General features: G+C 46.4%; 1 protein-coding gene across 5 annotated transcripts in view; it reads left to right on the top strand.

Moving 5' to 3' along the window:
* Scn8a (sodium voltage-gated channel alpha subunit 8) overlaps positions 1-13,089 on the top strand; it is a 174,536-nt gene that overhangs the window by 109,463 nt on the left and 51,984 nt on the right. For all 5 annotated transcript variants that reach the window (XM_032885132.1, XM_032885118.1, XM_032885138.1 and 2 more), the window contains exon 12: positions 3,844-4,200. In XM_032885132.1, the coding sequence (XP_032741023.1) occupies positions 3,844-4,200 (357 nt within the window). The remainder of the gene's footprint in view (positions 1-3,843; positions 4,201-13,089) is intronic.

The following is a 13,089-nucleotide window of genomic DNA, read 5'->3' as shown; positions in this document are numbered from 1 at the left end:
GCACCTCCCGGTGTACAAATTATTAAAGATGGTGGTGGGGGCTACAAAGCGACTCCTGTTTTGCTCTGTCCATTTGTCTCCCTACTGAGGCCCTCAGATATTTTGTGCCACCGAACCGTTCACTAGATTTCTCTTATGGCCACCACAATAGTTGCCTTTGAGTGCTCCTCTCCTGTGTGACTTAACCAACCCAGAGCTACCATCCCTAGCTACTTCCTTTTTGTACAGCTAGTATTTCCCTTCCCCAAACCACTCCAGGGCTGAGTACCTGCAGTTCAGTACTACCTCTGTAGCTCACCTATACTGCAAATTATTCAAACTCTCCAGTCTTGGGCTGCCTCAGACCTGCCTCCCCTGCTTTGACCTCCTAGAGCCACGCCCTCAGTGTGGTCCTGCACATCATGGAGATGCAAACTCCTCTCACTGAGATGCTGCCTCTTTGTCCTTTTGTTTGGTAGCTGTTATATAGTTGTACGTCAGTGTCACAGCCTAGTCTGGTCACAAGCTTGTGTGATCCTCCTGTCTCAGCTTCCTGAGTTCTGGAATGACACCATGCCCAGCCTTTGTTTTTATATCTTAAGACACCATCTTGGGCTGGAGAGATGGCTCAGTGGTTAAGAGCACTGACTGCTCTTCCAGAGATCTTGAGTTCAAATCCCAGCAACCACATGGTGGCTCACAACCATCTGTAATGGGATCTGATGCCCTCTATATAATAAATAAATAAATCTTTAAAAAAAAAAAAAAAGACATCATCTTTCAGGCAGCCAGACTGTCTGTGGTGAAGGACTAGTTACCATTTCCTCTGATTGTTCGTGAGCTGATAACTATTGTAAAATGTAACAACCATGAATTTCTAGAAATTATCATATTCTTTGGTGTTATGACAATGTTAATTGCCATACAATTTCCTGGTGTGCATCTGTCTCACTGTAAGCTTTGTGCTAGCTTTGATCTGCAAAGGCTGCACTCATTGCCCCTATTGAGTAGAACAAGCTCAGGAATCCAAGGAGGATGGCCAAGCACACATGAAAGACAAGAAAAGTAAAGCACAGAGGCGCCAATCCCCCGTACCCATCCGCAACTTGGGAGAAGGAAGTCTAGAGCTGGCCATGTGTGTACCCTTGTAATGCCAGCTCTCAGTCACAAGCAGGATACCATCAGCATTCTGGAATCTCACCAGAGTGTCATCCACTCTCATTGCCAGTTTGTGCCAGTATAGTAATGAAGGGCGCTGGGTCCTCCCTTAACATTTGTTGCTAAACAAGGCCTGTGCGTAGTGTGCAACAAGCATTTCACAACTGCTTTACCTTCACATAGGTGGAAATAACCTATGGTTCATGAATTTCTCTTATTTTTTACTTCCTTTATTTTCTTTTGTGGTACTAGGGGTAGAACCCAGGCCCAAGTAGAATCCCAGCAAGCACTGTTATCAGGCTGTGCTCCCAGTCCCGATTATGATTTTCTTGATGTGGCCCCCAGTGATTAAACTCAGATATGTCCCAGAAGTTTGTGGGTTTTAGAGCCAAGTCAGGAAAAGACCGGGCAGCAAGTGGAAGATACAGGTGAAGTACATTGAGTTAGAATTCTTCAAAGAGAGTATAACCCATCCAGGGACAGAGGCTTTGGACATTACAGAAAGAGAAGGGACCTAGGAACACTTTGAACATGGAATCAGAAATGCAATTCTGGACAGAGTCAAGGACAAAATCCTGAACACAGCAGCCCTTCTAGAGTCATCATCAAAAGCGTATTGCAGTTTTCCGTTAACACTTAGAATATGTGTGCTGTATTGACACAGTAGTCATTTTAGCAGAAAAGTAGATCTAAACTCTGAGGCAAAAACTCCTGCTAGAGCTTTGAATTGTAAAAGTTCCCTCAAAGACTAGCGCCTTCCTCTTATAGAAGTTAGCTCACATTGGGCTTTGTCTCCCTCTCAGCACCTGAAGACTTAGGAACCAGCGCCCTACACAGAGCTGTGGCTGAGATCAAGCCCTGGGGCCCACCCACCCCTACCCCATCCCAGGTCATCTTATGTGGCTCTTGCCCTAAGGATGTCATATGAAAGGACAGTTGAGAGCATTGGTGCCCACAGTTTTCTTTAAAACAGGAACCTTAACTGCGCTGCATTTCCCTCATGTGCGTCTATTGAGAGAAAAATGGTTATAATCAAATATTCTGGAATGTTGTCAATTCAGGACTGGAATTATTATGAGTGCGACATATATATTAAAAACAAAAGGCGAGGCCATACTTTTTCAAGTGAAAACAACTCTAATTTGGCCACTTTTCCTTTGATATAGAAAACTACCTTTGTGGACTAGATCAGGTTTCAGACTCCCTTGAACTAATGACACTACATCTGCAGTCTTAAGACTCTGATACAATGTGTTTAGAGCAGGTACTGTGAGCCTCTGATACAATGTATTTAGAGCAGAAACTATGATAAAAATCCTTTTGCTTTTAAATATCCACACTGGTGACAATGCAATATGTTTTGCTTGTCCCCTTTTCTGTTGTGTTAGTCGGAGCTGCCTTAGAGTAAGAGTAGCACACAGTGTCCTGAGAATCATTAACAACCCCCTTTCCAAGACCCTCAGCATTCAGGAAAGGGGCTGCTTCTAGCCAGGCAGCACATTCACTAGCAAGTTCGCTGCTGTACATGCTCAACAAAATGAAAAGGAGTGAATCCATCAGCCGGCAGATCCTTAAAATACATCTGGCTGCCAGTCCACCACGTGGTTTTTGGCATATAACTTAGAAGGAGTTCAAAGAATTGAATGACATTATAACACGGTTCTTTCCAAGATAATATTTACATGAATAAGGCACCCCAACACTTAAAATTGATTATTAGGAATGAGCGTGGGTGAACCATGTCTTCCTCCCCTCCTAAGTAACCCTGTCAACAAGCAGGAAAGCATGAATAAAAAAAGCAGCCATCTCATTGAAAGATGCGCTTCGATAGCTGCTTTTAAGTCAATTATTTGTCAAATACACAGTATATGTATGTAGTGTGATCAATTACATTCATAAAGACTATAATTCGAGAGGATTTAAAAAATACCTTAAGGGGTTGGGGATTTAGCTCAATGATAGAGCGCTTGCCTAGCAAGCGCAAGGCCCTGGGTTCGGTCCCCAGCTCCAAAAAAAAAAATAAAATAAATAAAAAATACCTTAAAGATTCATGGTGAAGACACATGGTCACAGAAGGAATTTTTAAATTTTAGGGTTGCTTCTTTTTTTCCAGGGAAGTATTCAGTGGTGATCAATAAAACACATTTAAGCATAAAAATGCACTTTCGTAAAATTTTGGAGGAAATGTGAAAAGGAAACGTGCTGAAAGATAAAAATAAATGAAAAATTTGGTAAAGAACCTTGAAAATGTAAGAGCTGGGAATTATGTAATTTACAACTAACTAAATTGGGAAATTATTTACAACCGCTTAAATTCTGATTTTAAAAGATGTTGGCTTGAAAGTGGAGGATATATATATATTAAACAGTGGCACTTTCTAGTTCTATCAGACAGGCTCCCACGGAGAGAGGGCAAGTTCTGACTTTTGCTAGGTGGGCGGTGGAGTCCAAGTTGGGCAGCGTTAAACACACATTCCTTGGGAGCTGGTAGTAAGCACAAGAAACAGTGATTTTGCGAGCAGCGAAGTGTGATTAAGAGCAAGATGTTTGGTAACAGACCAACCTCCCGCAGGACTTTCTGGCATCCCCAGTGTGGCCAGAGGACAGCAGGAGCGCACTGGACAGGGATGCAACGGGCAGAGAAGGTCGCTGGGCTGTGGGGCACTGCTTGGTCTCACTCCTCTCTCTTTCTCCCTCCCCCCACAGTCGCTGCTCAGCATTCCAGGCTCGCCCTTCCTCTCCCGACATAACAGCAAAAGCAGCATCTTCAGCTTCCGGGGACCCGGACGGTTCCGGGACCCCGGCTCTGAGAATGAGTTCGCAGACGATGAACACAGCACGGTGGAGGAGAGCGAGGGCCGGCGTGACTCGCTCTTCATCCCGATCCGCGCCCGCGAGCGCCGCAGCAGCTACAGCGGCTACAGCGGCTACAGCCAGTGCAGCCGCTCGTCGCGCATCTTCCCCAGCCTGCGGCGCAGCGTGAAGCGCAACAGCACGGTGGACTGCAACGGCGTGGTGTCACTCATCGGGCCCGGCTCACACATCGGGCGGCTCCTGCCTGAGGTGAAAATAGATAAGGCAGCTACGGACAGCGTAAGGAAGGACACGGTGGGCCGGGCTAGGCATGGCAGCCTCCCCTCCTGCAGCCTCCTGCCTGCCTTCCCGGCCTCGTGGGCTGCCTTCCTTTCTCTCCACCGTCCCTCCTTGGTTTCTCCTTACTTGCCCTCAGTCTTCCCTGACTCCTTTCTGTAGTCTCTGCTTCATCTCCTCCTGCCTTTCTCGGCTACTCTTTCCCTCCATTTGAGCAAATCAGGCCGCCCTCCGCCCCTCCCATACACACACGCTTTGATTGACTGCAGGAGGGAATGAAAAAAAAAAAAATGACCATTTGCCACTACCAGAGAGTGACCTAGTCTGAGCCGGTTTGAAATCACTGCTTCCCTTCCATCATCTTTCCCAACTAGGAAAGCAGCTTGGAATTTAAAGACTTTACTGTTCCTAGTTAAATATATATTATTTTTGAATAATTTTTCTGCCCCTCTACAAGAATGAGACGTGATTTTTTTTATTCCAAAGAGGAGTGATCAATCATGACGCTGGGTGGAAGTCGTACCCGAGCAAGCCAGGAGTGGTTAGAGCTGGACCCAGAGTCTCGAAATGGATTGGAATGGGAAGAACTGAGGAGCCGGGGAAAGTGGGAGGAGGTTGGGGCAGGAACACATGGTGTATGGGGGAGGAAGGAAAGGGAAGAAAAGCAGAAGATAAATTTAAGTGGAGTCGGTTGTCAGGCTCTGGAGGAGTAGCACATAATAGCTTCAGAGAATCAATTGTCTAAGGGCTCAATAACAGTTCCCTCTCTGGGAAAAGGCCATCTCCACGTTTCTTTAAATTCTAAGCTCTTTTTTTAAAGTTTTGAATTACTATACCTCAGTAGCCCTAACCCTGCCTACCTCCGGCTTCTTAACGTCTGCGACTGGTGTGGGCCTCTTGGAGCAGCATGTTCTACTGGACTAACACCTCCGTGCCTCTAACACAGCATGAAGACCACCAGCCCCTTGATTAGCATGGTGCATGTGTGAGAGAAGTGGACAATCGTGGGTGAAGTATCTCTGTCTGAGCGGTCTGTGTTAGGGCTTTAGGGAAGCTGTTGAACGTACAGATAAAGATCCAAAAAGACAGGCTGGTATCTGGAGCTTAATGAAAGAGATGGCGTCTTGCATGCCCGTGGCCCTTCAGTCCCTCTCCAGCGGCCCAGGCTGGGTAGAAGGAAGTGGACAAAGAGAATTCAAAAGTCAGTTTGAGTTGCCTCATCTCTCTCTGCCCCTTCCTTTAAAAGGAAAATGCCTTGCCCCTTAGATACTTAGCTTTTTACAAGCAACGACTCTCCCCTTCCTTTCTGCGCCTGTGGCAGAGCGGGTGCATTTGGTTCTGGGATTCAACCAGGGCCATCTACACACCAGACCAAAGCTCTCCCACTGGGCTACGCCTCTAGATCAGCCTGCAAGTTACTTTTAGGACAGTTACCCTCTGAAAACCCAGTCCTTCCTTCCTTCCCTTCCAGTTGACTTTAATGTCATCCCTGTCTACTCCATTGGCCATTGCTCTTCTGGAGACCCAATTGTCTCGGTCCTGCAACCAGAGCATGGCCAAAACAAAGATAACACCGTCACATTGCATTTTTATTTGATTTTCACTGATTCCATAGCTAGGGTAAATTTTGGGCCCAATACCCAGATAGTTATATTCTCTGGGAAAACCAAGAGTAGACATCAGTGGGAAGTAAGTAAGAATGGGCCACATAGCAGAGCAGCTGAGGCAGCTCAAAAATTCAAATATTCGAAGGTAAATTGGATTGTGATGTATTGCAAGTTTCTAGTTTATAAGCTAAATTGTAAAGCTGTGCCTCTCCCCCCAATGAAAAGGCATGAGAGATTTCCTGGAAGTATATCAACATTAGGTTAGGCGTGCGTGATCAGGCTTGAGGACTGGGTTGGGTTGAGTTGTTTCTACTGTACTGGGTGGGAGAAATGTTCTTTAGGTTCTGTTGAGCAGATGGCCATGCAGTAAGGTTTCGGTCTCTCCCTGCACTGTGGCCTACAGAATTCATCTAGGGAGTCTAGTGTCCGGTACCACGAAGGCACTTAGGAGACCCTTTAAAGTAACCCTTAGTGATGTCAGGAATGAAGAGTCCCAAGGCCAGGAGGTCAGAACTCTGGCATGGCAGGAAGAGGCAGTGGGCAAGAGTGTTATCATCGTCCTCGTGGGCATCATAGGGAAGCCAGAACGCTTCAGTTATGGCCGATTCCCAATGGTGTGGGAAGATGTGTCAGTTGCACTAACGGGTTCTGAAGAACCAAACAGACCCAGTAGGCTGCATCTGCTATGGGGTGTGAGATCAAACCCACGTAGAGACAGATGTGGAGGGGGGAAGACAACCGATTGAAGGTTAGAGACATGGCCTTTGAGATGAGAAGCTGTCGGTTATTTTCCTTGTGATTTTCTCATTTATGTATCTATCAACCGTGTCCATGTTCCGTGTGTGGGATGGAGGCCTAACCCAAGGCTGGGAGGCACGCGATGACTGAGCTGCATTTCTCTCTACCCTTGGGTTTCGGTTGGCCGCTTGCTTGCTTGTTTTGAGACAAGGTTTCACTGCGTAGTTCAGACTGCCCTTGACCTCCCTGTGTAACTCAGTTTAGTATTGAACTCAAGACCCTCTGGCCTCACCCTCCCCAGCACTGGGCCTGCAGACCGGGACCACCACAGTTCGCTGTTGCTTAATTTTTGTGACCACAGTATAAAGAAGGTGACTTTGGTCCTCAGAGAGATTTAGTAACTTGTGTAAGTGAAGCTTGAACCAAGGTCTCCTGAGCCCTAGAAATCTGACAGCTAAAATATTAGCTTCTTTGCAAAGTTGGGGAAATAGTCATTTTCCCTAAAAGGACATAACATATAATTCCTTTATGTTAAACATTATCATTTTAATTATGAAACTTAAAGGTATTATTACTCATCTGGAAGCCTAGGCCAGATAAGTAATCACTGTCTCTTTAAGCTGAGGTATAGAGATACTCACTGTCAGATGTGTCAAGAACTAACTTGTCCTCATACGTACTCACGTATGGACTGGAATAGAAGCCACTGAGGCTGTATCCAGTAGCTATGCCTAGGTTTGAGTCCAGGTAAGAAATACGATACGCCATTTAAAATAAAATAAAATAAAAGACAGACAGACAGACAGATTTCCAGGCATTATATCATTAGCATCTTGTAAAAAACCATTCTCATCCTCATTAATCATGAGGTTGTGATTGATGAATGGGTTTTGTTTTGGTTTTTTTTTTGTTGTTTTGTTGTTGTTGTTGTTGTTGTTTTTTGTTTTGTTTTTACAGTTAGAAATTTTCACTCTTCTCTCTTGCTGATGCAAAGAAGGAGATTTTCCCTGTCTTTCTCTCTGAACCGAGAAAGTGAAAACCGTAGGTCTTTGCTCATGAAGAAAGCAGGTGCCACCAACAGCCCAGAACCCACTTAATTGAGAAATCCGTTGAGGCAGATTGCAAATGTCCGAGCATCATCTCCTGTAATGCTCACAGCCCCCTCTCTGAGAGGGAGGTCCTGCTATGCCCTTCCTTGTTGAAGAAACCACAGGGCTTAGGGCATTAAGCAGCCCCTCCCCCTCCCAGATCGCACAGGAAGCAGAGTTAAGGTGCGAGTGTAAAGCTGGCTCTACCAGAGACCAACTCTGAGGCGTTAGCTCTCACCCTGTGCCCATGGGACTCTGGGAAGATCTCTCGCTCAGCGTTTTCTTCTCTGTAAAAAACAAAACCAAAAGCCAGAAAGCAAAGTGGGAGGGCTTTGCCACAGGGCTACTGTGAAGGACAGATGTGGTGGCTGCGGTGTCAGGGTGAGGGTGCTCATAGCCTGACCTTGCTATGCTCTGCCCCATCTCTCTTAGCCCAAAGAAAGATGGAAGAATTGTTTGCCTGGCTTAGAAAGGAAGACCATATAGATTGTTTGAGAAAAGGAAAACACCATAAACTTATTTCAAAGCAGAACCCCACAGGAATTGTAGAAACGCTTGACTAGGTGGCTGGTTAACCGTTGTAACGGTTCTAAGGATGCCTTTAAAATACTATAAATTTCAGTTCTAAGCCTGGCAGCAGATAAAGTTCAGTTGTGTATTCCTTGTGAAAGCAATTTAGTATCAATATGAAGTTTGGAGCTTCCTTGTGCAGATCTGGAGAAATGTGGACAGAACTGGACACCTGCAGATGGAGTAGCATCTGTATGAGATGGCCACCTGCAGGTGGAGTAGCATCTGTATGAGATGGCCACCTGCAGGTAGAGTAGCATCTGTATGAGATGGCCACCTGCCGGTAGAGTAGCATCTGTATGAGATGGCCACCTGCAGGTAGAGTAGCATCTGTATGAGATGGCCACCTGCAGGTAGAGTAGCATCTGTATGAGATGGCCACCTGCAGGTAGAGTAGCATCTGTATGAGATGGCCACCTGCAGGTAGAGTAGCATCTGTATGAGATGGCCACCTGCAGGTAGAGTAGCATCTGTATGAGATGGCCACCTGCAGGTAGAGTAGCATCTGTATGAGATGGCCACCTGCAGGTGGAGTAGCATCTGTATGAGAATGGTTCCAGTTTAAGAGACTGGACATCAGTAGTGAGTACCCTGATAGACTTTGAGTTTGAGTCAAAAAAGATGGTGATGGAACTAGCCTGTACTGAGTTTAGGGTTGTGTGTGTGTGTGTGTGTGTGTGTGTGTGTGTGTGTGTGTGTGTCTGTGTCTGTCTGTGTGTGTCTGTGTGTGTGTGTGTGTGTGTGTGTGTGTGTGTTTCCTGGGACTCCAGAGTGTGTGTGTGTGTGTGTGTGTGTGTGTGTGTGTGTGTGTGTTTCTTGAGTTTCCAGGGTTTGTCTGTATATGTTTCCTGGGACTCTAGGGTGTGTGTGTGTGTGTGTTTGTGTGTGTGTGTGTGTGTGTGTGTTTCCTGAGAGTCCAGGGTTTGTCTGTGTATGTTTCCTGGGACTCTAGGGTGTGTGTGTGTGTGTGTGTATGTGTGTGTGTGTCTGTGTGTCTGTGTGTCTGTGTGTCTGTGTGTGTCTGTGTCTGTATGTCTGTGCTTCCTATGATCCCAGGGTCTCATGCATGCTAGACAAGCACTAAGTTTACATCACTGAGGTACAACTCCAGCCTCTTTCTTTTAGACAGAGTCTCACTGTGTAACCCAGGCCTTGAACTTGTGATCTTCCTGCCTCAGCCTCCAAGTGTGGGATCACAGATGTGTGCCACAATACGTGTACAACCCAGCCCAAAGGTCAATCATCCACCCACCCCACCCCAGTGACCCTCAGCTCCCCTCCCGGGTGGTAAGAGTTGGCAGCAGCTTCTAGCAGGGATCACTTCCCAGAATCCCCTGCAGAACTACAGGTGAAAAACTCACCGTGGAGCTGCTTTATCTGAGGGAATCTAACTTCGGCAGCTATGGTCTGACTGAAGAAAGAGCAGCCAGCATTGCTCGTAAAATTGTAAAATGTGGCAGCCACTTTGGCCAGTAGTTCTTGTTGTTTCTCAGAAAGTAGCATGGCATTCGTCGTAGTCTTGCATCCAGCAAAGCTGCGCCTGCACACACACCTGAGAGAGTTGAAGCACGTTACCCCAAAATAGATACATGGCTACCCCACAGCCATTATTCATAGTGATCAGAAAATGGGACAACCCAAGTTCATCAGTTGATGAACAAATGTGGTCCGGCTCCACAGCAGGGCATTATTCTTCCGTGAGGTGGAACAAGGTTTTATGTACCGTGGACAAAGCTTCAAACAAGCTAAGTGACGCTGCACTGCAAAGGTCACGGATTGCATGATTCTGTTTAATGAGAAGTGGCAAATCTACTGAGACAGAAGTCAGATTATCGATTGGCAGGGTCTAGCAGAGAGTGCAGTCAGGAGCGACTGCTGGCTGATGCAGCCAATTGAGAGTGGTGATAAACAGAGTTGTACAGAACGATCAGTATACTAAAGGCCTGAAGGAAATCACTCACTTTAAAACGGTTCAAATGATAACTTGTTATGCGTATTTTCATTCCTTTTTTTTTTTTAATTGGAAAAGAGGAAGCAGGAACTAAAAATCTGGCCTTTCAACTGCAGCTTTCTGGACCTCAGCAAGAGAGGACGTGTTGGGCCTGGCTGTCCAACTTGGCGTTCAGTGCACTTTGAATCTAGCGGGATGGATTTCCTAGCGACACACACGGTTTTTCTCAGCACACCTGGTCCCATCTGTGCTCGGTGACATTTAGTGATGTCATTAGGCAACTTCAGCTCTAGTTTATGTCATCGTAGGAGCTTTCCGTCCTTCTGAGCTGATAAATGCTAGCAGCAGCACCTGCGGGTAGGCGGCGACCAGGTTACCCGTGAAAACCTAGAGCTGCGATTTGCCAAAGACCCCAAGCCCCTGGATTAGGGCAAACAGCCCAGGGAGCCAACCTAATTGGCCATTCCCTTAATTTTTGTTTTCATTTGCAACTAAGATCCAAGTTTACCACAGTAAATGGATCATGCACCCCAGTCAGTCTTGGGGGGTGCCATTCCATCTCTATCAGCCAGTAGCTTCCTCGTGTCCATGGCCCTGGCCTGGAATAATACTCTTTTACCCTGTAAAGCATGCCTAGTGTGATGGTTAGTACATGCTCTGGCCAGAGGGTGGCATATTAGGGGGTGTGGCCTTGTTGGAAGATGTGTGTCACTGTGGGCGTGGTCTTTAGTATCCTAGTCCTAGCTGCCTGGAGGCCAGTCTTCTCTTAGAGGCCCTCAGATGATGTAGAACTCTCAGCTCCTTCAGCACCATGCCTGCCTGGAGGCTGCCATGCTCCCGCCTTGATGATGGTGGACTGAACCTCTGAACCTGTAAGCCAGCCCTGATTAAATGTTGTCCTTGTAAGAGTTGCCTTGGTCTGGTGTCCGTTCACCAGCAGTAAAAGCCCAACTAAGACACCTGGAGTTGCAGACAAAATGCAAACGACAGCAAGCAGCTATAGCCCAGTCCGAACTTGCAGCATGTGTTCTGACTGTTTCCATAACCGAGATGACTCTGTGACCCAGATTCCCCGTCAAACCATCCACCGCTAAGTTGTTTGGCCTTGTGTAACTCTCACTCAAGAGTCGCCAGAATTGCTAGTAAAAGGACACAGGGAAGGGACTCTCTGGCAGTTACAGATTGCTCCCCTAACGCCTTACTGCACCAGGACTCTGCCATGCCCTGACGTGCCTGCCCCTCATCCTATTGATTCCCCCGTGCCCCGTGGCATTCCTAATTTGTCTTTACCTTAGCTCAGTTCTTTCTCACATGTGTCACTTGTGAAGTACATGGTTTTCAGCTTCCTTCATTAATCGAGGGGTTTTTGTTTCTGAGATATATCCGGGTATGTATTCCCTTCTTTATTCCTGCTGAACGGACTTCATTGCATAAACATAACACATCATTCAGTTTGTTCCAGTTTGTAGCTGATACGAATAAGCTTGCTGTGGGTATCTTTTTATTGCAAATAGATTTTTTTAAAAACAGCACATTCTGATTATGGTTTCCCCTCCCCTGACTCCTCCCAGATGCTGCCCACCTCCTCACCCACCCAAATTGACACCCTTTCTTTCTCTCATTAGGAGACAAACATCTAAAACAATTACTACTGATAATATAACAATAATTAATTAATTAAGAAACAGAAGAAAAAGAGCCAAAGAAAAAGCTCAAGAAACATTTGAATGCAGAGACACACACATTCACACACACACAGAGAGAGCAGAGAGAGAGAGAGAGAGAGAGAGAGAGAGAGAGAGAGAGAGAGAGAGAGACTACGCATGACCTACCTTTAGGAGTGGTTTGTATATTCAATGAATCTTTATTGATTAAAGCTAATTTTTCATTTGCAAGCAGTTATAATTGGGGATAGCTTTGGGCTTAGGTTCATGCCCACTTCCTCTCTCAGTCCTATGACCCCCGTCAAGCCCACCCGCACAGGCCCTGTGCATCCTTCCACAGTCTGTGTGAGCTCGTGTGTGCCTCAGCCCTGCCTGGTCCCTGTAGTGTCCTCTATCCCCTCTGGCTCTTACAGTCTTCCCAGCTCCAGTTCCACAGGGTTCCCAGAGCCGCAAGGCCAAGGATTTGATGGAAACATCCCATTTAGGCCTTAGCGTTCCAAGGTCTACTCTCTGCACGTTGTCCAGATGTGGGCTCTGTATTCCTAGGAGGAAGCTTCTCTGATGATGGCTAAGCAAGACACTCATCTATGTTGTCAGGATTTATTTTGTTGCTACATTCCTTCAGAAGAACAGTAGTGACTGGATTTCCCCCAGGTCCCTGGCCTCTCTCGTCTCAGGTTCTTGGTCACCCAAGCAGTGTCAGGGATGGGTTCCATCTCAGGAAGTGATCCTAAAATCCAGTCAGATTTCGGTTGGTCTACAATAATGGGTCTCGCGGGCAGGTCACTATAAGTGACTGTAGTAGATTGAAGGGTTTGTAGCTGAGTTGGTGTACACCTTTCTCTTGTGGTAGCTTACACAGTGCCTTCCAGCTCCATGAACGCTACTCCATAGGAACAAAGGCTCTAGGTAGGCACCGTCTGGACTTCGCCATGTTCAGTGAGTTATGAGGTGTTGTCTTCAACAGTAGAGCCTTGCTATCAGCTGGTAGAGAGCAACTAGTAGCCTCGGAGGTAGCCTGGGTTGTCCCATAGAGCCCCCTTTGGCTATCAATTATATTGGATGTACAATTCCAGTACTGGAAGCGTCATTTAGTGACAAGAGATGTCCAGCTGGACCTCTGTCTCCCCTGTTATTTGGCAGTTCATTTAGATCACTTTTCTATGTATGTACTTTAGGAAGCTTGTACTATACTGGGTTTCCATGGGATCCCTCGAATGGCCTGAGCTACTCTACCCTACTCT

Source organism: Rattus rattus, chromosome 1 (genome assembly GCF_011064425.1).
Source record: "Rattus rattus isolate New Zealand chromosome 1, Rrattus_CSIRO_v1, whole genome shotgun sequence".
NCBI classification, from domain to species: domain Eukaryota; kingdom Metazoa; phylum Chordata; class Mammalia; order Rodentia; family Muridae; genus Rattus; species Rattus rattus.
The sequence above is the reverse complement of the archived record's forward strand: the minus strand, read 5'-3'. Positions and strand labels throughout refer to the sequence as shown.